We start from the raw sequence: 27,196 nt of genomic DNA, 5'->3' as shown, positions 1-27,196 counted from the left end.
TTACTGCATTATTTCATATCAATGTGAAGAATTTGGCTGATAATGATAACCGATATTAACATTGCAACATCTGACCGATACCGATATGACCGATATGTTAAAAAATGACTAACATCGGCCGATACCGATATATCGTGCATCCCTAGTCATACTGCCAAGATATATAAGCGATGTTTTCAGTCTATTGCTCTCTGCGCACTACACTTTCTCTCTGTCCACTAGCTCCACTCTTTCTATCTCTACTCTCCCCGATTCCCAGTTGTTCTCCTGCCACGTACTTGACCTGCTGCCTGACTCCTGCCTGTGTTACACCAACAAAGCTTGAAAGACATCTCCGTGGTTCTTATCGATCACCTGTGGCGAGTTCCCATTGAAATAATCCAGCACAAAACCTACAGCGACCCATCTGCTCTCAGTGTTCTGAAAGTGCTTCTATACTGTTGAAAAGCGTGACGAACCCTGGATCCTTCACCAAGGCACATTCTCTGTTTCCCTCAGGCCCTCATGTTCTGGGTGGTGGATAACTTCCTCATGAAGAAGCACAGGACAAAAGCCAAGCTGGAGGAGAGGGAGGAGGACTCACGGGGGAACAGCAAGGTGCGCTACCGACGTGCGCTCTCCCACGACGACTCGGAGTCAGAGGTACGTCACTGCAACATTGCAGGGATGACAACAGACCAGTGCCAGGTAGCACACTGACTATTATTTATTATTATCGAGACATGCTTATTTAAAGATTACCAATATTTAGAAGAAGAAGAAAAAACTCTTTGAGGATAGCTCAGAGTAGAGTTGAAAGCCTTTAAAACTTATTTTTTAAACCACTCCACAGATTTCATGTGAACAGATTATAGCTTGGCAGGTCGGTTAGGGCATCTACTTTGTGCACAACATACTTTTTCCAACAATTTGTTTACAGACAGATTGTTTCACTTATAATTCCATTGGGTCAGAAGTGAACATACACTAAGTTGACTGTGCCTTTAAACAGCTTGGACAATTCCAGAAAATGATGTCATGGATTTAGAAGCTTCTGATAAGTCCTAACTGACTTGCCACACTATAGTTTGTTAACATGAACATCTGTGGAGAGGTTAAAAAATGAGTTGTAATGAGTTCAATGTATGTACAACACGTATGACTTGATTGCAGTACCTCCCTTGAACTCATGTGAGCGTTGTCTCAGAAGTCGGGTTTCCATCCACCTGTTTTTGAAATTTAAATTTGCGCATAAACAAACTGAGTGGAAACGCAGCCTAATTCGCAAAAACCTCCAAATATCGCAAAAAAGTTTCCACGCTTGAGGGAGGCGGAAAAGTCGGGTGTATCGATAAAAGGAAAATGCGAAACGTGCGGTGGAAACAGTTTAAGCGATATTCCGTTGTCTCTCCATTCAAAAACAACACAGTTTGCCTTGATCACTGCAAAACATGACATGCCGTGTGTAGCCTCCACACAATAGGGCTACACATGGTAAATAATGGTACGCGCAGCACAATACCTGCCGTGGTAAACAGAAGAAGACTGGGATATTAACTTTAAGGTGACTCACTTCGAGACTTGAATGAAATTGTATTCACTTACTATCTGCTCCGTGGATTACCATTTTACAATTTCGGAGCCGAAATTGTAACATAGCGACGTTGGTCCACAAAGGTTGCTATTTTACAATTTTTTGGGAGATGGGGTGGGGATTATACCGTTAGTTTGCCGAGTCGCACCTAGTACCGTAATCCAGACGGCGTTATGGTACCTTTGTCTACTTGGAGATAATCAAGAAACTTTAAATGAATAACGTTAGATGTGTTTAACAGAGCTGTATATCGGGTCTAGCAGCTGATCAGCAGCTCAGACAGCCTCAAACACGAGGTGATTGACAGCTCTATAATTCGCAAAATAGCAGTGGATGGAAACGCGCATTGTTTTGCATTTTATTTTGCCGACTTTCTGAAAATTCGATTAAAAGTTGCGATACATTTGGATGGAAACCCAGCTAGTGTGACGTAACCAGTCAACTGGCTGCCGATGGCTCTGCTGACACCTGGCATGGATGAACTTACTTGATACCGAGACTGAGTCAACACACACACACACACACACACACACACACACACAGACTAGAGTAGCAGTATGTCCTAGAGCTGTCAATCACTCTAACTAGTGGTCATGACCAGTGACTTCACAGGCCAGTAAAGCAGCTGGGCTCCGCTCCACTGACCTCTCAGACAGCCACACCAGCTGCTCACAACAAATTAAGTCATAAAGTCAGTCTGCTTTCAGCAAGCCAACTTCAGATTTTTTTTATGGATCAGAAGTTATTAGAACAAAGTCTATATTGGACAGTATTTTTTATTTTGTGTCTAAATTATTTAATTGTGGGTATAACACTGATTCTGTTGTCTTTGGCAAGCAGTTGTGCTGGATTAGATTGTTTTATCGTTCTTTATCTCTGAGTTGCAGTGGGTTGTCTTGGGAATGTTATCTTCTACTTACATTTATGCTGAATTTAAAACGTTTCAAAATAAAAAGTGTGTTCCCTGACCGGGAATCGAACCCGGGCCGCGGCGGTGAGAGCGCCGAATCCTAACCACTAGACCACCAGGGAAGCTGTGGTCTTCCTGTAAAGGCATGTTCTTTGGAATCCCTGACTTGTGGCAGGGTGAGAAAGTAGCGCACACAGGCTCTAGTTTTTACATAGCATCTTATTTTTTTCTTCTTTTGTCCCATTGGAGCGCTACCACCATCTGTGAATGTGATCCCAATATCATACTTATTATTATGAACTTGATAATAATGACTGAGATTATGGCCTATTGAGGCTTTTTGTGAGACACAGAGGAATCAGGTGGGACCCATTAAAATGCAATGACAGAGGGAAGGACTCTAGCCAAGATACAGAGTCGTTTCTAACACCTTCCACCCGTTTTTCATTTGGCTTCATAGAAATGTGCGCAGGTAATCTCTTAGAATCCACAAATAACAAGGTCTCCTAGAGTCCTAACTCAATGGGCTTTAGGCAGGCACTTTCTCATCATAAATGTGAGCTGTAGTTATTGGCCCCTATCGTTGCATCGGCGCAGTTTCTAGGCCGAGCGGCAGGCGCAGATCAAAGCAGTGGGCGTGGAAAGGCGCACTTGATATCGTTGTGCTGGCGCTAGATGCAGCCCAAAGCATTACAACCACGCCTTTTAGGCGTAAAATTATGCACCGTCATGCTCATTGGATAAGTGCAATAAACGAATCGCACGCTTGCCTTTTTAGCTCCAATTCCAGTGATCCCGCAAAACCAGACGAAAGCCAAACGCTCTGCCCCCCCCCCCCCCCCTCCCTTCATCCAGCCTGTCTGTCTGCATTATAGGCTATTATTCCATATTATTATGCTTCTCAAACCAATCTAACTGCAGTTTCAATACTGCAAGCATGTAAATACGCTACACTATAGCAAGATCAAAGTGAAAATAATGTTCTATGCATCAGCTAGAAAAATATAGCCTATTAGATTGGTGAAAGTTTGTCCAGAAAGATATCATTTTCTCTCGCCTGCTGCAGGAAGGATGATGCACATAATATACCCTACATTATGTCAAGTCATTGCATAAATGTGTTTTTATTGTAAATGTGTTTTTATTGTAAAACTAAATGTGAAATAGGGCCAAGTTATTGGACGGACATCACAGTATAGCAGATGCCATTAGAAGCGCGTTCCGAAGCGCGTTCCGCTGTTACTTCTCTAAATCACGTTAACTCGACAAGGGGTATATATATGCCCAGGAGGACATATATGTTTCACATAGGGTGGTGTTTTCATTTCGAGGTTTTATTTGGTCCAATATTGAAATGTTGACAATGGCAGGCTGTGTTACCATTACACATTAATTTAGAACTACCTTTTATATCTATTTTGGCTCATTTGGTGGCTATTTAGTAGCGAAATGAAGAAACACAATGCATGCTGGGAACTCAGAGAGAGAGAGAGAGAAGGGTGACAGAGAAGAAGCAGTGAAGGCAAAGAATAGGCCTGCTTTTGAAAAGCGCAAAGCGCTAAATGTAGGCCAGCTCCCAAGATATGACTAGGCTGGTATTTAGCGCCGACACGCCCACTTTGGGACTGCGCCACGCCCATTCGGCCTAAAGCGCATTTGGCAGCCTAAAGCCTATTGCTATCTTGCCGAAACAGGCGCAAGGCACGTTTTTTTGCGGTTAAGGCCCGTAATAGCGCCGATGGCCTGTGGGAGAATAGAGCCCATAATCTCTGTGGGGGAACACCTGGCAACTTAAATGAGAATCAGAGCCAAGGCTGCAAGTGAAATGTACGGTGCAGAGGCAGTGAGGATGTGGTGATCATGAGAATGACATGAGTCATCTGTTCATGAACCATTTTTTCCATTTTGTTTTTGAGTACTGTAAATGTAATGGAGAATCCACTCTACATAATATCAATATGTGACATGATCTTCACCAGTAACTCTAAATAATATCACTCTGTGAAATGATGTCTGTCATCCATGAGATCTTCATCAGTAAGTCGGCAGGATAATTCTGAATAATAAATCATGTATTTGGGAAATGTGTGTGATAAATCAGATGTGTGTAGTGTGAGAGCTTTCAGTATGACTGGCAGCTCTGCGTGGTAATGAAATGGACTGTTGCTATAGGCCTCCTCACTTGTAAGAGATGTTGATTTATGATAACTCAACTGTTCACTATTTTAACTGCTCCTGAATGATCTTTTTAAACTGTGATGTGTGTTGTCTCAACTGTGCTTGGATAATGATGAGGTACAAATGAGAAGTGTAGTGAAGAGGAAGTCATTTGGTATGTAGATTTGGCCTTTGTGTCCCAGACGTGTGCTTTTGTGAGAAGGCAGCAGCTGCTCAGCGGGCCAGTGGCGCAATGGATAACGCGTCTGACTACGGATCAGAAGATTCCAGGTTCGACTCCTGGCTGGCTCGTGAATTTTTTGCCATATTTTTGCAACAACTACATTTTTACCATACTGTGGTGGGCTTTGGAAACTTACAGCTGCCATCACCAGACACTTGAGGTGTGGAAGTTATGGCCTTTCCAAGCCTGACATTCTAACCTTCAACTATAGCGCCCCCATCAGGGTGATTGGGAAAATATTTCGGGAGCTAGTAATGATTAACAATATCTGTCGTTGGGCCAAATGTTATGTCTCTGTGATGTACCAACTCACGGAAATTTGCGCCAACATGGACACCTCAGTATGTGTCAAGGACTGACTGACTCACCCTAAAATGCCTCCTTATGACCACGGCTCCGCTAGCAGGCGCTGTGGTAAAAACACGGCTCTTAAAGGCTGCTTTATGCTCACCATGCCGTGAAGGGCGCGGCGGTGGAGCGAGGGCCGGACGCGTCAAATGACGTAAATGTGTTGGGCGTGGTTGGGCGCTACCTCCGTAGGGCGCCCACCGTGTACCTGAAGATTTTTCTCACAGCGCGACCTCCGCACGGCTTCTCTCCAAACATCGCTCTTCAAGCCACTGAGCCCTGAACACTGAGCTGTGTTTTCACCACATTTCTTGACCCATGTGGTAGGCTAAACTTTGATTTGCAACTGTTCATTTTTAGTCATTTCACCAAGTAAATGTGTTGTGTTGAGAGCATAATTTGAGAGAGATTAAAAGCAGCACAGAGTAGGCTATCAGGGCTGAGAAGTAAAACGTCTTTCAGTAAAAACAAGTTTGGTGATTCATTCATGTGCTGATGTACGGTCGTTTGAGAGTGAAAGCGCACTCACTCAGTACTGCACATAATAGCGTTTCATTGCGACTTTTCACGGGCTGTTCTCACTATTACCATTGTACAATACATGCTGATCACTTGGCTGATCACTTCTGAGTATAAAAGCATCTGCCCCAGCGCGAGGGCTGCACGTGACTCACGGAGCTCCACCCCCCCAGCTTGCTCGAGTATAATGAGCCCTTAATGCCCCTGAAGCCATTTGCACCCAACTCCTTATTCATGAGTGTCTTGGAGTGACCCATTAACACTTAGAATGCCACCTCCAGTAAGCTGGGCCCATTCCAGGTCAGGCAGGGAGACCTCTTTTTCCATACAAATGTGGTGGCCTGTGCCACAGCCATCTCCATTACAACAGAGCTACCTGCTTGAAGGTGTGTCAAAACATCACTGTATACATATCACAGTATTAATCCCCCCCCTTTCTTTGGCATTGGGCCACAGGTTAACACGTTGACTGCCAAGGACGAGATATCTCGGCTTACATAAACATTTTTTTTTTTGACGGTGGGACATCGATCAACCCCTTTTACGTCTCCTACACCAGAATTGGAGGTATTGAATGTGTATAATCTATTTTACCGACCCACTGAGTGTCGACATGTCTCTCCACAGTAGAAAGAGGCGACCCAAAACTGGACGGAAAAGCGCGAGCAAGCCGTTCTCATACTGTAAAATTGATGGCGAAAACGCTTTCACTTTCGCGCTGATGCACAGCGGTGGCAATGGTGGGGGGTTCCAAGAATAGATTGGATGCACACTTTGAAACACGCAGCATAAATATGACCAGAATCGCATCAAAGCTCTCAACCAAAACTCCACGAAACGAGCGAGTCCACCCAGACTTCCTCAAACAGCGGCCGCTCAAACAGGCAGCAGCCAGGCAGCAGCAACTTCGTTGTGACACGCCCGCTGGAGAGCCAGGGAGGCAGGAGGAGAACACACACGGAGGGAGGAGTTGGAAGCAGAGGGGGGTTTCCTGCTGTTATGGAGGAAATTACTGTTCAAAACTATTGTTTAGATGTCTGACTCTTACTGATGCCAAAAATGAATGGTTAAAGTGACTGTTCTATCGAATTTCACAAAAAGCCGTTTATCTCTGAATAATTTTTCTGACGCTGAAACCATGCTGTATTCAACTGCTAATGCTTACATAACTACTAACTCTACAAACTAACTCTTTTAGACAGAGAAAGCACACATTCTATTAGTTCTTTTTAGATGATTGGTGTTCACGAAGTCTTAACAGAAAAGAATCCTCTTGTAAAATGAGCCAGAATCCTCAAAAAAAAAACTGGCACAACCTACCTACAGCATTGAAAAAAGGGCTGGCAGTCAATGTGTTAATATGGTTTTGCTTGTTTTTTTGTTTGTTTTATGGATCTAAAAAAGAAATGCAAAGCTGCCTTTCACTGCATATTTAAACGGTGTAAGCAGTGCAGACAAAAGCCAGCTTCATAATAGTTAGTTTCTCCTCCTACTTGTTGTGTGCTGCAGCTCAGAGGAAGTGCTTGCTGCTGCAGAGCACTCACAATGTTGTGGGGGGATGGGTGCTATGCCTCACTCAAGCACATGTATGGGCTCCAGCAGCTGATCCAGCCACTGCGGGCCAGTGGCGCAATGGATAACGCGTCTGACTACGGATCAGAAGATTCCAGGTTCGACTCCTGGCTGGCTCGTGAATGTTTTGCCATATTTTTGCAACCACAACATTTTTACCATACTGTGGTGGGCTTTGGAAACGTACAGCTGCCATCGCCATACACTTGAGGTGTGGAAGTTATGGCCTTTCCAAGCCTGAAATTCACGGGCTGTTCTCACTATCTCACTATTACCATTGTACAATGTAACATGCTGATCACTTCTGAGTATAAAAGCGTCTGCCCCAGCGCGAGGGCCGCACGTGACTCGCGGAGCTCCACCCCCCCAGCTTGCTCGAGTATAATGAGCCCTTAACGCCCCTGAAGCCATTTGCACCCAACTCCTTATTCATGAGTGTCTTGGAGTGACCCATTAACACTTTAGAATGCCACCTCCAGTAGTCGTGCATTCCTTTATAACTGGGAACTGGTAATCTTACCGGTTCAAAGTTGATGAGCTGGTACGTGACGTCACTAGAGCTGGTATTTCCCATTCCAAACTGGTAGGAGCCTCAGCAGCCCCGACGTAAAAAATCCAAGATGGCTGATCCGCGCAACAACAGTAGTTATAATCGTATAAATGCTATTTAGCACTTCTGTCTTGTTTGTGTCTCATTAAATCAGCTGTACACACAGCACGGCCTACTTCTATCTGTGTGTGCAAAATGCAAAAGCGCGAAATGCCACGAAATGCCTTGTTATCTGTTATTGCTAACAATGGCTAGCCTGGCTAGCGAGTGGATCTGACCAGTGAACAAACAGTGAACTTCCCAGCTCAACTTTTCTGCAAATGGAATGCTAACAAAACGGATGTGATTTAATTTAGCCTCCACATCCCAGTTCTTTTGCGATAAAGGAACGCACGATAAGCTGGGCCCATTCGAGGTCAGGCAGGAGACCTGTTTTTCCATACAAATGTGGTGGCCTGTGCCACAGCCATCTCCATTACAACAGAGCTACCTGCTTGAAGGTGTGTCAAAACATCACTGTATACATATCACAGTATTAATCCCCCCCCCTTTCTTTGGCATTGGGCCACAGGTTAATATGGTTTTGCTTGTTTTTTTGTTTGTTTTATGGATCTCAAAAATAAATGCAAAGCTGCCTTTCACTGCATATTTAAACGGTGTAAGCAGTGCAGACAAAAGCCAGCTTCATAATAGTTAGTTTCTCCTCCTACTTGTTGTGTGCTGCAGCTCAGAGGAAGTGCTTGCTGCTGCAGAGCACTCACAGTGCTGTGGGGGGATGGGTGCTATGCCTCACTCAAGCACATGTATTGGCTTCAGTAGCTGCTCCAGCCATTGCGGGCCAGTGGCGCAATGGATAACGCGTCTGACTACGGATCAGAAGATTCTAGGTTCGACTCCTGGCTGGCTCGTATCTTCTCAGAGTTCTCCCGTTTGTATGAAGGGTGGGCAAAATAAATTTCCAGAGGGCCATACTGACTTACATGAAGTAAGCAAAGGGCCACACATTAAGCTTCTGGCATACTCTTCGCGCCCAGTCAAGCGCATAGGGCGCGCGGCGATTATGACGTCATCGCACGGGGCGTGTCGGGGGGCGAGGCCTGAGCGCAGCGCGGCGCGTCCATGGATATTTTTCTATCAGCGCGTCGGTTTTGCTGCCTGTGCCTGTGAGATCTCCGTGGTAGGCTATCAGTGGATATCTGCTGTGATTTTATGTCAGTTGGCATCCTTGACTCCCACACCACTTATAGCCTCAGCTATAATGACATCACAATTGCTGGAGTGACATCACTGATGACATAACAATTGCGCGAGTGACATCACTGACGACATCAGAATCGTGACTGAACCACATGCCGCGTGCGGGTGTGTGGGTCTTTTTTTTTTTTTTTTTTTTTTTTTGGGTGTGTGGGTCTTTAAGTTTATGTCCATCAGTCTTATGACATCATCAGCATCTGATGACGTCAGTGACTTATGACATCACTGATGATAGAGTAGATAGATAGGCCCCACCCATGACAGTTGGAACACATTTTCGAAGTCAATTATATGAAAACTGTGTGGACTATTAAAAAGAAAAAGCTCAATAACCTATTTACAGGACAGTCCAGACATGCTGTGTGGAAAAATGTGGTCAAGATTGGACAAAATTTGTACGAGGAGCAGCGGGAGGGAAAAATGTAATCATGAATATCGCAAAACTACACAACAAATCTCTTAGGAAAGTCATAGAAAAAGGAGTGGAGCTTTGAAAGTGTCTTCATCTTTATTTCATCCATTACTGACACGTGCTTTAGCCTAAAACCTGATGTGTTTTCCGGACTTGTGACTTAGGAATGTATTGTCAAATTCCAACTGTGAAATTCACATTACCAACAATTTGACCCAGATTTTGTCTCCAATTGCACTGGTTGATTTTTCGTGAATAATATCTAATTACTTTGTTGACTTAATTTGAAGCATCAGTCCCTGATGTTACATTTTTTGAAAACACAAGGTTTCATGTTTAATAAACACAAGTTATGCTTTTCAAAAACACAAGTTAATACATTTCACAAGTAACCTAACTGTCTTTGGCATTGGCCACATGTTAGTATGTTTTGGGGATTTTGTTTGATCGATCTCACAAAGAAGTGCAAAACTGCTTTTCATTGCATTTTTATATTGAAACGGTCTGAGAGCAGTGCAGACAAAAAACAGCTTTGTAGTTGGTTTCTCCTCCTACTTGTGTGCTGCAGCTGGCTTCAGAGGAAGTGCTTGCTGCAGAGCACTCACAGTGCTGTGGGGGGATGGGTGCTATGCCTCATTCCAGCATATGTATTGGCTTCAGTAGCGGCTCCAACCACTGCGGGCCAGTGGCGCAATGGATAACGCGTCTGACTACGGATCAGAAGATTCTAGGTTCGACTCCTGGCTGGCTCGTATCTTTTCATAGTTCTCCTGTTTAAGTGTTTGTGAGTTTTCAGGCTAGGATGCAATATTTGCAGATGTTGAAACTAAGCACAGGGATCACGTTTGTCTGTAAAAAACAAGGATTGTACAAGAATAATGTCCTTGTACAAGAATGTGTCCTGGTGACATTGTGCAATAGGGCAAGTAGAGAAAATGCATCCCCATTATTCAATTAGGGCGAGTAAAGTTTTGCTACCCCACTTTTTGTCTTTTTTTTAAAAAAAAAACAGTCATACAATCCACTCATTAGCTGATTATATTTAAGCAGCCTATATAGCAATGATCATTTTACTATTTTCAGCAACTGTCAAAAACAAGACAAGCCGCAGTCTAGTAATGGCATGGCTTCGATGCCGTCAAGTTTTCACGCCGTGGCCACTAGGGGCTGATGACATCACCGATGACATCACAATTGCTGAATGACATCGGTGATGATGACATAACTCACTGATTACATCATCACCGTTGACATCATGATGACATCACTGGACAGGTGACCTGTCAATCACGCCCAAAAGTCTTTTTTATCCACTAAACCCCCCCCCCCCCCCCCCTCTTAGGAAAGTCATAGAAAAAGGAGTGGAGCTTTGAAAGTGTCTTCATCTTTATTTCATCCATTACTGACACGTGCTTTAGCCTAAAACCTGATGTGTTTTCCGGACTTGTGACTTAGGAATGTATTGTCAAATTCCAACTGTGAAATTCACATTACCAACAATTTGACCCAGATTTTGTCTCCAATTGCACTGGTTGATTTTTCGTGAATAATATCTAATTACTTTGTTGACTTAATTTGAAGCATCAGTCCCTGATGTTAATTTTTTTTTTTTTATGTTTAATAAACACAAGTTATGCTTTTCAAAAACACAAGTTAATACATTTCACAAGTAACCTAACTGTCTTTGGCATTGGCCACATGTTAGTATGTTTTGGGGATTTTGTTTGATCGATCTCAAACAGAAGTGCAAAACTGCTTTTCATTGCATTTTTATATTGAAACGGTCAGAGCAGTGCAGACAAAAAACAGCTTTGTAGTTGGTTTCTCCTCCTACTTGTGTGCTGCAGCTGGCCTCAGAGGAAGTGCTTGCTGCAGAGCACTCACAGTGCTGTGGGGGGATGGGTGCTATGCCTCATTCCAGCATATGTATTGGCTTCAGTAGCGGCTCCAACCACTGCGGGCCAGTGGCGCAATGGATAACGCGTCTGACTACGGATCAGAAGATTCTAGGTTCGACTCCTGGCTGGCTCGTATCTTTTCATAGTTCTCCTGTTTAAATTAGAGAGTGTTTGTGAGTTTTCAGGCTGGGATGCAGTATTTGCAGATGTTGAAACTAAGCACAGGGATCACGTTTGTCTGTAAAAAACAAGGATTGTACAAGAATGTGTCCTGGTGACATTGTGCCGTAATAGGGCAAGTAGAGAAAATGCATCCCCATTATTCAATTAGGGCGAGTAAAGTTTTGCTACCCCACTTTTTGTCTTTTTTTAAATAAAAAACAATCATACAATCCACTCATCAGCTGATTATATTTAAGCAGCCTATATAGCAATGATCATTTTACTATTTTCAGCAACTGTCAAAAACAAGACAAGCCGCAGTCTAGTAACGGCATTACATGGCTTCGATGCCGTCAAGTTTTCACGGCGTGGCCACTAGGGGCTGATGACATCACCGATGACATCACAATTGCTGAATGACATCGGTGATGATGACATAACTCATTGATTACATCATCACCGTTGACATCACAATTGTTTGCGTGACATCAATGATGACATCACTGGACAGGTGACCTGTCAATCACGCCCAAAAGAGTCTTTTTTTTATCCACTAAAAATCCCCCCCCCCCCCAATACAGTTGGTGAAATCAGCTATATAGACCAAACCGTCGATTGGACAAACAGTTGTCAAGATAAACCACCAATCGCTGTGTGGCAAATTTGGTGAAAATTGGGCACAATTTGTTGGAGCAGTAGCGGTAAAAGAAAACAGAGGGAGAAATCCAAAGAATCCATGGAAACAAACAAATTGATTCTACATACTGCGAAGCAAATTGATTCTACATACTGCGATTCAAAAATTATAGACCAAAATATAGAGGGGCTGTTATAGCGCCATTAGGTCTTGACATCGCGAATATTGCAAAAACTACATGACGAATCTCTTAGAAAACCAATAGCGTACTATTCCTCAATGAGACACATGTTTTGATGTCTGGTATGTAGTGTAAAAACTGTAGGAGGAGAGTTGCGGGGGGAAATAAGCATGCATGTAGGACTAATAATAACCCCCACCTTCCTGTCTGTTTCTCAGATCCTTTTCTCAGCAGACGATGAGATGGACGACTCGGACGAGGAGGATGTTCGTCGACTCACCGGCCTGAAGACGGTGAAGAAGAAGAAGCATCGCATGGGGATCCCCGTGTGACCCCGTGTGCCTGGCCGGACTGTTCTGTTCTAAGTTCTAACCCGCTCTGGTATCCCTTCACCTGGTAGCCCCGCCCCTCCACACATTGTGTTTCAGCCCTAGGAGTTGAACCTGATCCTTTTGAAACACAAATGTGACACTGAGGATGGGAACATGGGACGACACCCATGGAAATTCCCTTTTATTGTTTGACTCCTACAGGACTCCTGCACACACTGTGTCTAAACTGGGATTTTACTGGGAGGCGGTTTTGTTGCAGCTAACCTTGGATCACCACGGATCTCGGTTGCATTTCGACCGGGCACTCCGTTTGTGAGTGTTGGATTAAAGACACTGTTTGGGAAAATGAACCTTATATCATAAATGAGCATTGTATTGTTACATCATTCTGTGTCAGTATCATAGGGAAAAAAAACGGTTGACACTGGTTTAGTAATGGCTGGACTTTGTGGCAGGGTGGATGTGTGGTGCAGTGCAGGGCCAGTGCAGGGCCACTGTCCAGTTTGATACATTTGATACTCTGAAACCTCCCTCTCTCCTCACCACCCTAAAAGTGATTGTATTCCTCATGTAGATTCCATATAAACTAAAAGTCTTATGTTTGTCTCCTCGAGTAGGCTTCCCACCATGGCCTGTGTGTGGTACTCCTTCCAGCACAGTTACACACTTATACTGTATATCGTGTATGTAATCCTAATCATGTCGAAAGCCTGTTACGACTGCAGAGGGAGAGCGTCAAACGCGTCGTGGCAGCCATTTTAGTCTCTGCCGTTCATCTGGTCGTGTCCGTTCACCTGGCGAAGCTATAGGACAAAAAGGACTGCAAGCTCCCTAACATCAGCGTAGCCATCGTAATCTGTAGGCAGAAGGTTGCGGACTCACTCTGTGACTGTAACTTTTACTGACACACTCCGATTCTGTGTGTTGTTTGTCTTTGAATGTCTCTACTCCCAGTTTGAGTTGTGTTTTTTTGTATGTTTTGAGTGTTATTTTTGGGCCAAAAACTGTATTCCTTCACTCAGACAGGAAGAGTCAAATATGGGACTTTTCTTGCAGTTTCCCATGCATCACTTTGTCACTCTCTTTCCTCTTGTGTTTGTGTGATGTTCCTGTGTTTGATGGTTCGTTACATTTTGCTCTTTGTTCCAATAACGTGCCTGAGTGGAATTAATTACCAGTGTATTTTTTTATTATTATTATTTGTATTTTTGGCTGACCCGAGTCCCAGATCTTCAGGCATGAAGCAGCATTCAGCAGGCTCTGATGTTGAGAATGTGGTAGAAGCACAGACCTCTAAAACTGTTAGTGACTGTGGACCAGATGTTGGAGAAAAAGGTTGGTGTGTGTGTGGGGGGGGGTATGTCATAGGCTACTTTCGGGGACAAATTTCAGACCAGTTAATCGGGGACAGCTTGTCCAATTGGGGACAAAAGCTGTGTCCCCAATTTGGAGTTGGGGTTAGGCAAGTAGTGGTTAGGGGTAACGTAAGTCTCCAGGGAATGAATGTAAGTCTATGTAATATCCTGAAAAGTGACCGTGATCTCATATATATGTGTGAGTGTGTGCAATTCTGTGCATGATCTGTCACTGATTTCCTTACTGGACCTCTTAAAAGCAAAGTGAGGGTTACATTAACTGTGACTGTGATGACTGGTGCTGGTAATGATTTCAGTATGATGTTCTTGGCATATTATTAAGGAATAAATTACTGTGTGCATTTTAAAACAGGAGGACGGTTATGGTAACCCCTCAGCGCAACCAGGACAAAGAGGGCTTTTAGTATTTTGCAAATTGAAGTTACTAGACAATTAAAATTACTTACAAATGATGGACGTAAGTTATCATATATGCTTTTCAAATAAAGTATGTGAAATATACATTTTCAAGATTCAAGATTTTTATTGTCACTCCATGGTACAAGTAGCATGTGTGAAATTCTTGTGCTGTGGACTCTGTTTACAACATAGTACAAATATAACAGGGCATATGAGTGCAAAAACAACAAGAGACACAACAAGCAATAAGGCAGTATAGTGATAAGACAAGTCAGAGACAGTGGCATATTCATAGGGCATATTCACTGCACATGTGCATACTTTAGACGTGCTTAAACATTTTAAATTCGGCGTATTTGACATACAGGTGCAAATAGCATATTCCTTATTACACATACAATTAAACATTAGACATACGTCATTACGTATGTAGCAGCTACAGTACGGTACAGTACGGCTACATAAAAAAAAAAAAAGTACGGCTACATTTTGAGCTACAAGTTGAGTCCGGTGGCCCCCCATATCTTCAGTGCCCACTGCCCAGGTGGGGTATCTCGTCTTAAGGGCCTTTCTGTCTGTGTGGAGTTTGCATGTTCTCCCCGTGCTCCCCCAGGGGGTTCCTCCGTATATAACCCCCCCACTAAAAACATGCAGATCAGATCGTCATCGTCATCCGACCAGTGACGACAACATCTGAAGTTGGTCCCCGGGCGCTGTACGAGAAAGCGACCACTGCTCCTGGCCTGCCCCCCGGAGGAAAGGACAAAGCCAGGATGGGTCAAATGCAGAGGACAAATTTCACCGGCCACCGTCAGCATGTGTGTGTTTGTGGCCGTCCATGCATGTGTTGATGTGATCGTGTGACAATAAAAGACGGGCTTGTCCGTCTGAAATCGTGTTTAAGTCCTCTTTTCCACACAAGTGTTTTGTATCGTTTTTCTTGCAATCTGTACTCAGTATTATGTTGATAAATTAAAAACGTCAGTTCCCTGACCGGGAATCGAACCCGGGCCGCGGCGGTGAGAGCGCCGAATCCTAACCACTAGACCACCAGGGAAGCTGTGGGACTGGCCTTTCCGTGTCGTTTTAAGAACCTTTTAGTATCGGGGAGGAGTCTTATTGAACATGAGTTGGTTGTAATGCCTACTCTCTTCCACTAGAGGTAGCACTTCGACGCAGATAGAGAAACGATGCCGTGACCCATTTCCGCTGTTGGACTTTGTCTGATTCAACGGTATGTCCTAAAATAGATCACCTCGTGTGGCGGAGGAGTCTCCAGACTCGGCTCTCCCATCCCGCTTGCTCCTCTGGTAACACCATCAGCCTCGCAGGGCCACTGCTGGGGGTCTTTATCAGGCATCGGCCCGCTGGGTCCTCTGAAGGCAACTCCCTGCTGCGAGGAACTCTCGTCAGATAGAAATAGTTTTGCGGGGTTTTACAGGGATTTGGACAGTTTTCTTTTTAGATAATGTCAAAAGTACACTTCCTCCAACGGAGAGGGAAAGGTACATTGAGAAAATGAACTCAGTTGGCCTGGAGCAGTGTCCCTTTTCATTGCTCAAAAACAACGCTGGATAAACGATCCTGAAGTGAAATACTATGACATGAGCTTTTAGGCATGTTTAAATGAATGAAAACAACGCTGGTGTAATGTCAGACAGATGGCATCAGACGCGCTGACGTTCTCCTATGTCACGTAGTTGCACACAAAGATCATATATATGGAAGATGAACACAGCACAGGTAATAATTTTAATGTTTTAACACAACAATTAAAAACATGAATTGAGTGTTGCAGCTGCTACCTGCAGTGCAATGCTGACTTGATGTGGTATAATGGCACAAAACAGGCCTCGTCTTAAATTCTTAAATGTACAAAGTGTTTATTTTTTATTTTTTTATTGTGCCTATGGAAGTTTATGGTCTGCCTTTTTGTTACCTTGTTTTTTGACGTTTATTTTCTCAGACCAGTTTTAAAGAGATCCGTGTCATAGGACACATAGGCAATGTTCTGTTACAGAGGGATTTTTATTTTGTTCACATTGGCACTATCAACACTTTGTACTGTGAGCATTGCCATTTTGCACTTTGTGCATTTGTTTTGCATTTTTAAACATGTTGTACTAAGTGGTTTGATTTTCATTTTGTCATTTTCACTTGTCTTTTTTTTTGTCAATTTCTATCTTACCGTGTATTTATTGCGAGATACCTTTTATAATAAAATTAGATAACTATTCTGAAAAAGTGTCTACATTTTGTCTCTCCCCTACTATAGAAGAACAAGCTATTTATGCAAAGCATCAAAAGGGTACAGATATAACCATCGCTTATAGCCTAATGTTAGGTATGCATATTAGACATTGGCATAAGAGCAATATGTCAGATGTTATAGTTGACCCCTTTACTGAAGTTCCTTGTGATACACCGATCTAAATGTACATTATACCCTAATGCCATATGAGGATCAGCATTTTGAATATGAGTTGACCTTGATGCTTTCCTGAAAATAGAACTGATTTGTGTTCATATGGGAGGCCATTTGCTTGAAATAACACAAATGGGATCAGTGTTGGGCAAGTTACTCTCAAAATGTAATATACTACTTATTACTAGTTACTTTCATTTGAAAGCAATAAGTTACTTTACAATATTACTGTCTGTGTAGAGTAACTCGTTACTTATTACACTACTTTTGCATTACTTTCACCAAAACAACAGCAGCAGCAGAATGACATCGCCACCCTGGAACCATCCCAAAAAATAATTTCAACTGCCTTGAAGTCAGTGTAAACCGCCCAAAATTCTAAATGTTATTCTTTTCCTTTGTTATTGTCATATATAGTGGTTATATGCATAAAAACACACAGTCTGATAAGGAAATTATTGTATCTTTATTTAAATATGTGCTTTGATTAAAAAAAATCTTAACTCAATTTGTAACTTGAGTTACTTGACAAAGTAACTGGTATAATATTACTGAAATCCTATAAGTAATCAGTTATATTACTAAGTTACTGCTAAAAGTAATATATTACATGTAATGTTACTTTTGTAATGAGTTACCCCCAACACTGAATGGGATGATGGGAATGCCCATGTGCATGTTCAGAATGATTGGCCAATCCGTTGAGGAGAGAAAAGTGATTCAGATCATTCAGATAGTAGGATGATGGGTTTTATGCTGCCTTAAAGTGCTCATACTGTAAACTCCCACTTCTGAGGTTATCAACAAAACTGGACACTCATTCAAGTATGGGTTGAAACTAAAAGCTATCTCTGCACCACTTGAATTCTAAAATAAAACAAGAGTCGAATATAAAAAACGAATTTGACTTTATTTTAGAATTCAAGTGGCGCAGAGATAGTTTGTGTTTCAGAATGAAGGTGAGGAGATCAGGCATGTAGCCTAAACGTGTCTCCTCAACTCGGGTGAACGTTTTTAAATTCCTGACAGCACGTGAAAGCAACATCTACTTTCAGGTGGCCTACATTTGCCCATTTCAGGGAACTTGGTGTGGAATGGTGTCTCTCAAGCAGCTGTAAGGAGGAACTGGAAGGTTTCACATGCCTCGTGTATGGCCATGGTCGTGAGAAGAAAGCTTATGCAGTGCGTGTGAAGATGATCCGCAAGATGGTGGGAGAGGATTAGTCGCACTCGGCTAAGTCAAACGTGGACCTTGGACATATGTACACTATATGTACACTATATGTACACTATATGTACATATATATATATATATATATATATATGTATGGTGAAGAGAGGATTCCCATGTGCACAGCCAGTAGAAAGATCAGGTGCTGGTCGGTTGCAGGATAAACATGAAATGAAAAATTAAAGGAACCACCGCAACACTGAAAATGACTTACTGATATTTATTTGTGAACAACGCGTTTCGCGTACAGCTTCATCAGGTTCACAGAAAATGCCATTGGCACCCACAGGTGAGTTAAATACATTAGACAGGGTCACATGACCAATTATCACAGTCGTCTTTTTTAAAGATACAAGTTACAAAACAAGTTTTTCAAAAGAATGACATGTATTTACCAATATATCACAATTATGGCAGTTAATTTACATAGTATATCAAATATATTTTTTTGAAGATATTTAAGATTTTTCAAAGGAAAAAATACATTAAGAAAAGTACAGAGTTAATATTCAGTTACAGAATGAGAACATATTTTTAAGACTAAGCACCTGCACTCCCTCTATCACTAAAGGGGGGGGGGGAAAGGGTAATGGGACTTAGTGGCTCGTCTCTTCCTAGGCTCCAGATCACCTGTAGGAAGAGACAACAATTAATATAGATCACAAAAAACAACTAAAATCTTGCATTTCATTAAGGCCAAAGGGTTCAATGGTGTGTAATTCAAAAATCCAGGAAGCCTCTGGTCTCAGAAATTGATTGATCAGATTGCCTCCTCTTGGGTTGGGCTGTATTTTTTCTATGCCAACACTATTTAGTTGAGTGAGTCATTATAGACAGCTGTTACTCAGAAGTCCACATTCAGATGAAGACTGAGGTGTCTCTGCCTCTTCCTTCATACTAGCGATTGTTTCTGTTGCGAATGGCTTCACTGTAACATTGTCTCTTGTAAATCACAAACAAGACAGTTGCCCAGTTTGTCTAGTTGTTAATTTTTGCCAGTATAATTGTTGCAGGCTTGCAATGCTTTTCACAAGAACCAAACAGAGGTTCCCTGAGATTGAATCCAAGTTGCAGTCCTCCTCCTAACCACTGGAGCAGGGAGGTGTGGCTGAGTGTCAGAACAACGTTCACTGGACTGGAAGGGGAGGTAGCACTACTAGCTGGCCACTTGTGTTATGTCCTCTGCATGATCAGCTGTTGGACTGTAAGCCCATCGTAAAGAACGGGAGACCCGTTCCAGCTGCACCATCATTCATGTCACATCTAATAATACACACTGACAACAGACAGGGACAGACAGAGGGTAGTAGGGGGTCTGGCTGACTCACTGATAGGAAATGTGTGTGAGGGTCTGGCCCAAGTATATAATGGGCAAGCTTGGTGGGACAGAAGGCACAGAGCACAATAACAGAACACCACACCATCACACTGATCAGAGACTCTGGGATTACCACAGCAACCCCCTCTCAACATGTCACAGGTACGTTAGTTCAGGACAAAGGACTTTATCGTTTATATGTTTGTGTACAGAGACTTTTGTCTGATCCTTCCCATGTTCTCCTCTCTGAGTACTAGAGCTGCCACGATTAATCGATTAGTCGATCGACAGAAAATTAATCGATAACTATTTTGATAATCGATTAATCGTTTTGAGTACAATTTTAAGAGAAAAGGTATAAATCCTCTGATTCCAGCTTCTTAAATGTGAATATATTCTGGTTTATTTACTCCTGTATGACAGTAAACTGATACTATCTTTGAGTTGTGATTAAAACAAGACATTTGAGGGCATCATCATGGACTTTGGGAAACACTGAACATCATTTGCTACCATTTTCTGACATTTTATAGACCAAACAACTAATCGATTAATCGAGAAAATAATCGACAGATTAATCAATTATGAAAATAATCGTTAGTGGCAGCCCTACTGAGTACCAGCTCCTACCCTCTGGCAGACACTATAGAGGTTGTGCAATCATTTCTCAGTAATAGGCTATTGAGTTGTGTGTTTAGTGCAATAGGTGCACAGTATGATGTGATGGTTGTGCAATGGGTTGCTTCACATTATTTTATTTGTAAGTAAGAATATATATTATGTTAAATAAATTGTTTATTATTATTTAATTTGATTTAAATAATTTGTTTTGTTTGTATCAGGAAGTATATTATGTGAAGTATGCTGTGTGTGGAACGTTTTATTTTAAGGTGACCTGGCAACAGTCCAAGACAGGGGGCAATGTAACGATTATCTTATCTTTGTTCCCCATGTTGTCCTCACTTCACTCCAGCCAGGCGAGGTGAAGAAGAAGAAGCGTCCACCGATGAAGGAGGAGGACCTGAAAGGAGCCCGCAGCAAGCTGGGGCTGAAGGGCGAGGTCAAGAGTAAGACCTATGAGGTCATGGCGGAGTGTGGTGAGTAAAGACCATCACGTAGCCTAGCAGCCTTATGATGATGTTGTTGTTTCCACTCAGACCGGGAATACAGACCAGTCACACCATGATGTTCTCACCTAATCATCATCACTTTAATATTTGCTTGACAGAGATTTTGATGCTCCTGCTGGCTCCTAGACTTAATCATGTGTTTATTGCGTGATCGAATGCTACGCGGATTGAATGCCTCTTGAGGTTAGACTGGCCAGTGAGTGACCGCTAAAAACAAGTCCGAAGGCTGTCTCCCCTCTTTTAGAATGCTATCTGAAGTGTGACCAGTTGAGCCAGAGAGCCTGGTCTGTGTCAGTTTCCACTCCTTCTATAGACGGAAAAGGGATCCAGTGGTTACTGCAGTTTCTTTTATACATCCACCATGGTTTACTGCCTGTGTATCTTGTAAGTAAATACAGCAGGAAATTGAAGGGAGGGGAAAAAGGTAGATCCCTGACCGGGAATCGAACTCCGAGTCACGGGGCACTGGATCCTAGCCACTAGACCACCAGGGAGAGGCCCTGAGGTAGGCTTCAACATGTATTATTATGACTGAGTTCTAGTACGATAGTAGATTGTCAGGTACCAAAGGATAAACGTATCATTGTATGTCAATTATAGCATTGTAGGCTATCGGTGACATGAACAAAACTTCATAACAATGTTACAATTTTAACATATTTTCACAACAGTAAGGTTATGCATCACATTAACATTACAGTGACATATTTTTAAGAGGAAACCAACACCATTAGGATGAGTCAAAGTGGTATTTTAGCACTGTCAATCTAACGTTACCACAGAAAATCTCCTTGTTCACAGCCTACGTTGACCACTGACCTATTATACAGTCAATGATGTTGACAGTTTATGAGTTTAGAGCTATTTTAGTTTCAGCAGTAAAGCGTTGCATAGCTGAGGGATGAGGGACGTTGATTTTTAACGTTGCATATAGCGTCCAAAAACAATAAACAAGACGCAGAGTCTAATAACGGCGTTGACGGCGTGGCCACTAGGGGCCGATGACATCAACACCGACACAATTGCTCAAGTGACATCACTGATGACATCATCACTGATGACATCACAATTGCTCGAGTGGCATCACTGATGACATCACTCACTGATGACATCATCACCGATGCAATCACAATTGTTCGGTGTCTTCGGTGTGACATCCTCCGTGACCTGGCTTTTACCAACCTGGCCTTTGTGTCTTTCTTTCTTTCTTTCTTTCTTTCTTTCGTTTGTGGGCACAGAAGGACAGACATACAGACATGCATACGGACACTTGGACAGACCATCTCATAGACGCCTCGGCCCCTAGTGGCCACACTGTAAAAAAATATACGTATGCAAATAGGCTATGCAATATTCCAAAATCTGTAAGGGAGGAGGAGTGCGTACACTTTCTGGAGTGCAAGTTGTGATTGACAGTAAAGTTTATTTGACTAATTTTGCTATGTAAGTCACAGTATTTCTGGTACTGAGCTGGACACAGTGGACACTGTGTGTCACCTGATGTAATCGCAGCAGTGATGTTTACCATTCCCTACATCTACAGCTGCACCTTTGTCCTGTGTACTGACCATGCTTCCCGTCTGCTGAACTTCAAGGTGTCAGGTTCTCTCTCTCTAAGTAGTCCATGGACCTCCAGGAGATCCACTTGGGATTCAGACCGTCGTACACTGAGTCCGCCTGCAGAGCTGATTCTACAGTGGGACCGTAACGTCTTCTGCCGACGCTTCAATAGCAAAGCAGGAACTTACAGGGTTACATACCTGCTCTACTTCAGCAGGGCCAGGTGGGAGTCATCATGGAGTGGATGAGATAGGGCTTTTCCCTGTGACTCAGAGGGGAGGTGCTGCAGGCCCAACAGAGGTATAGGCCTATGGGCAATTCCCTGCCAAGAAATTATCACAGTCCTGCACTGTTTGATTGAAGACATCTTTGTTTGATTTTGTTTGTTTTTTCGTGTCTTGGGGAGATTCACAGCAACCAGAGCCTATAACCTTAAGGCACAGGTATTGGGAGCCTTACCTAGCTTAGCTGGAGATCCAGAAGATCTAGATCACGCCTCTCGATCCATCCACGGAGTAATGGCCTGGTGTCGTGGTTCAGCAGTACTTTGGCCATGCAGTCAGCCATTCTGTTTGCTGCCAGCAGCCCCGGTGCTGATGGTCAGCTGGTACAATGGACATCAGCAGGACTGAGGCCTGAATTTAGCCTGGACCTGTTCTTGTGCTGGAGCAGGAATCTAGTGCTTCCACGATATGATGCACCACGTGTGTATTGATCGGTCATATCGAACATTGGAACACACTGGTCAGGCAGAATTTAATTAGCCAAAGCGGGGAACCATTGAAGAGGGCTTTGGATGTGAAGAGGGGGGGGGTGTCTGGTTTTCAACCTGCAGCAGAAGACCCGTCACTGCCCAAAGCTGGACAGTGTTGAGTGCCCTTTCTGGTCCTGTAGCACATCTCAGACGTGGTGTTGTCTGTTGGGTTGCAGCTGAATGTTCGTCCTTGAACAGTTATGCTGCATCAGGGCTGCTAAGTCCTGTTGTACCTCTTGTGAGATGTACAGTCAGGAAAGGGATTCCTGAGTGTTGCCAACTTGTTAAGCTGAATCTAATTGGAAACCTAATTCTGCATTTTCTCAAGCTGTTCAAATGCTATTCATTTAATAAATAATCAGAAGATTTCAAGTCCGTTCTTGGCCGCATTGCAATATATTCTCCCTACTTCATATTTCCTTGCACAAATTCTGCTGCCCTCGAATATTTGACTCTCATTCACTAACACATCCACCTTCCCACCATGCATTTACTGTTTGTCAGCAGAAACAGCCATGGACTCCATCTTGATCCTTGACACCACACATGTACATTTAATAAATTAGCATTCCATAAAAAGTTATTGGACTCTTCCAATAGGTATTGATTTATTTACCTGTTCTCAAAATGCAAAATCAACATAGATGTAAGAATACAACCTTAAAATTCCCCCCTTTCCCCCACACCCTTCCCTCAATGACACCCAACTGGGAACCGTACTCCTTGGGATTGTTAAGGACCGGTCCCCTGCATGTTTTCTCTAAATATGCTTATCTGTCTGTCTGTCTCTCTTTCTCTGTTCAGAGCGCATGGGCAAGGTGGCTCCTTCTGTGTTCAGCAATGTGAGATCAGGGGGAGAGACGGTGCTGGACAAGCCTGCTGCCAAAGCTCCTGGAGCCAGTGTGTTTGGCAAGTAGGACCAATACAGTGCAGCACTGAAGACACACACCGAAGATGAACCGACAGCACTGAAGAAATGCTGTATGTTTGTGAAAATGACATATTTTTGTGTATAACATGCACGGCAGAAAACTGTACTGTTTCCCCAAATTGCTGTCTTCAAAAGTTCAATTCAGGAGAAATGAGTGGGCTGGTTTTGTGCAATATTGACACTGTCTGTTGTGCAAGCAATTGTACTTTGCAGTTTGCACAGTCAGTGAATTGTTTTTGTACTAGTCAGTATAGGAATCGTGTGTGTGATGTGTTGTCAATGAGTTGTGACATTGATTTGTCATCAGTGACAAAGATTGTTAAAACTTTAGTCTTATTTTGTTCTCTTTTTTTTTTTACATGAAAATTGCCTCTTCTTTACGACCATTTTGACATTTTAAATAAACATGAAAAGGTTCAGAGAAATCCTTCTGCTTTTTGTTGGCGTGTCAGTAAACCACAAATTATCATAATTCCTATGAATTTGAATGAATTAATTATATGAATTAAAAGCACATGTAGTGGTGTATGTAGAGGCATTGGGATATGATACCACAAAACCCCGGCCTTCAGGCAAGTTTTGGCCGAGAGTCGTGAGCCTGCTTTTTTGCTAGTTAGATAAGTAAACATGCACTCCCACACTGTCCTCAAACACAGATACCTTCAATACGGATGCCAGCACCATGCCTGCTGCATCATGCCCAGAAGTTAGCGAGAGGTGGGAGGTACGGTGGTGCAGTGGTAAGCACTATCGCCTCACAGCTCGAAGGTCGTGGGTTCGATTCCCACCTGGTGACGAGGTGAACGCTGAAGGAATGCGTGCCCGTCCGCATGTCCTCGAGTGCCCACCGCCCGGGTGGGGTCGGCAAAATGGCCTTTCTGTGTGGAGTTTGCATGTTCTCCCCGTGCCTCCCGGGGGTTTCCTTCATATAGGAACCCCCGTCACAAAAACATGCAATATCCTGGTTGCTAATGTGGTTCCTCCTCTGATCGTTAAGGGCGCCTGTTCAGAGGGAGGGGAACTGGTTGGAATAGCGTGAACCTCCCACGTGCTATGTCCTACCGGTGAAGCTTCCTCTGTCAGGTGAAAAGAAGCGGCTGGCTGACCGCCCATGTCTCGGAGGAAGCATGGAGCCGGTCTCGGCTCTCCCCAGATCGGCAGAGGATGGAGTAGCAACCAGGATTGAGAAATCAAATGAGCACTAATGGGGGATAAAATGGGATAAAAAATCGAAAAAAAAAAAAAAAAAGAAGTTAGCGAGAGGTTACTTTACTGAATACTCAAAAGCCTCATCTATCCCTGCGAGGCTCTCTCTCTGCACACTGGCCTGATTGGCCCAATTACCATACAGTACGCCACTGTTCACAGCTTTGGCATTTGAGAAATGATGTAAACACACCGACACACACGGCACCAAACTGCACAGGTTGTTTCAGCGAGGGGCCGAGGGAGTCTGGTGGAGGAAAGCTACTTGAATGAGAGGTGAACGAAGCGGGCACGTCCGACATGTTTCTTGTATTTCAAGTATTTTACCCAGTGCCCATCATCACATGAGTTATTGATGTTTCTAACAGTATAAATATAAATATAAATATAAATATAAATATATATAGACGGTTTTAACTTGACAACATAAACATTCTGAATTGCCCTGCTAATACAATAGCCGACAGGAAATAATATACGTAGGTTTCAAATTGTTCCCTATAGCAACACAATTCTGTTAAAACCGTCTATAAGTCAAACAAAACAAAAAGCAGAAACTTGGCAGTTATTATATATTAAAAATGTTAATACTCATATTTGTACTTCTGTCTAGTGTGCTAATGCCTATTATGCTCATTTCTAACATTTAAATCCGTTTGTTTATCCGTTCGATATCTCCTGCCGCCAACACACTACCTTGAATGGCATTGAAATTTGGACCACTTAACCAAACAGTGAATAGACAAATATAAACAAAGCAGATATCTCAACCCGATCTCATGGGAGAGCGTATGTATGACACGCGGGGTGTTATCTCGTGTCATACATAGGCAGAAATGCAGTTTCTCGTGCAGTTCATACGCAACTTTGGCGGCAACAATGGCGGCAACAATGGCGGCAGTAGGTTGAAGTGACATTAACAAACTCACAACCACTAACCCAAACCCTAACCCTAACCCTTAACCCAGGGGTCACCAACCTTTTTGAGGTCGAGGGCTACCTGAAGGGTAGAGAGTCATGTGGGGGGCTACCTGTTGAAATTTGCTCGATTTACCTTTAAATAATGAGTATTATGCATTTAATCGAGACATACACTCTTTTCTTTCACTGTTGTGAAAAATAACTCTTCCTCCCACTCCTCGTGAAATTGGTAATGTTTTTTCTTTCACTTTTCTGCCATTGTTCTTGCTTTCCATCATTTAGCTTAGCCAACTGATATAATCATTGGCAGCTGGCAGTCGCACTGTCTCAGAGTGAATGACGTAGTGACGTAACGTAAAACTAAACTTTGACCCCAGCCCAGGCGGATCAAAATAGTTTAATCAATAATTAATTATACACAGACAATAAACGTTTTTAAAACGTATGCATTGTTAAACCAATTATTTTCTACATTTGTGTGTTATTGTGGGAAGGGAGGAGAAAAACAAATAAAAAATAAATTTTTCTGATTATATTTTTGTTTTGTTTTTTTGTTTTTCCTTTCTTTCCCCTGTGTCTGAGCCTGTTTGTCTGTTTTGTCTTGTTTGTGTAAAAAAAAAAAAACGAACGTGGCCTGCGGGCGCCACAGCGCCACCCCGCGGGCGACCAGGGGGCACCGTGTTGGCTACCACTGCCTGCCCTTAACCTAACCTTTAACCCATAACCCTAAACCTAAAGCCCCATAACTTCCACATGAAGTTATTATGCATGTTCGATTTATATTGTAAGTGGACGAGGCGAAGTTGCGTATGAACTGCACGAGAAACTGCATTTCTGCGTATGTATGACACAAGATTATTTTCTGCTTGAATCAATGTGAAGATTAGCCAAACTTCAAAGATCAGTTAGCTTAGGTTTAAGTGATGTAGTCGCTGTGTCGTAGGTCAGGTTTGGGTAGCCTATGGTTATGCAAACAGCTGTTCACACACTTAAAAAGTATTTTTTTTTTAGGTTTAAAGGCACCAGCAGCCGTCCAGTTCCACTTCAGGGCCTCCTGCACGGAGGCTACTGAGGTCAGGCCTGTTGGTCAATCCTCCAGGACACACACACACTGGTTCTGTCCCTCCTCCTGGGCAGGCAGGCAGGCACACTGACTGTTTTCTCTCAGCAGTGAAGTCAGTCAGTGTTCAGTGGAC

General features: G+C 43.0%; 1 protein-coding gene across 3 annotated transcripts in view; it reads left to right on the top strand.

The window, feature by feature from the left end:
* The window catches only part of LOC310798533 (store-operated calcium entry regulator STIMATE-like), a 31,912-nt gene extending 7,731 nt beyond the window's left edge, over positions 1 to 24,181 (top strand). The window contains exons 7-10 of one of the 3 annotated variants that reach the window (XM_083661072.1): positions 499 to 642; positions 12,636 to 12,743; positions 20,472 to 20,595; positions 23,747 to 24,181. In XM_083661072.1, the coding sequence (XP_083517198.1) occupies positions 499 to 642; positions 12,636 to 12,743; positions 20,472 to 20,595; positions 23,747 to 23,859 (489 nt within the window). In that variant the 3' untranslated portion in view covers positions 23,860 to 24,181. Of the gene's footprint in view, positions 1 to 498; positions 688 to 12,635; positions 14,617 to 19,582; positions 19,661 to 20,471; positions 20,596 to 23,746 lie in introns of those variants that run through there. The other 2 variants (XM_083661071.1, XM_083661070.1) reach the window with 2 other exon arrangements.
* The last annotated feature ends 3,015 nt before the right edge of the window (positions 24,182 to 27,196 follow it).

This window comes from Poromitra crassiceps, assembly GCF_964638095.1.
Source record: "Poromitra crassiceps genome assembly, chromosome: 25".
NCBI classification, from domain to species: domain Eukaryota; kingdom Metazoa; phylum Chordata; class Actinopteri; order Beryciformes; family Melamphaidae; genus Poromitra; species Poromitra crassiceps.
Note: the sequence above shows the minus strand (reverse complement) of the source record. Positions and strands in the feature narration are given on the sequence as shown.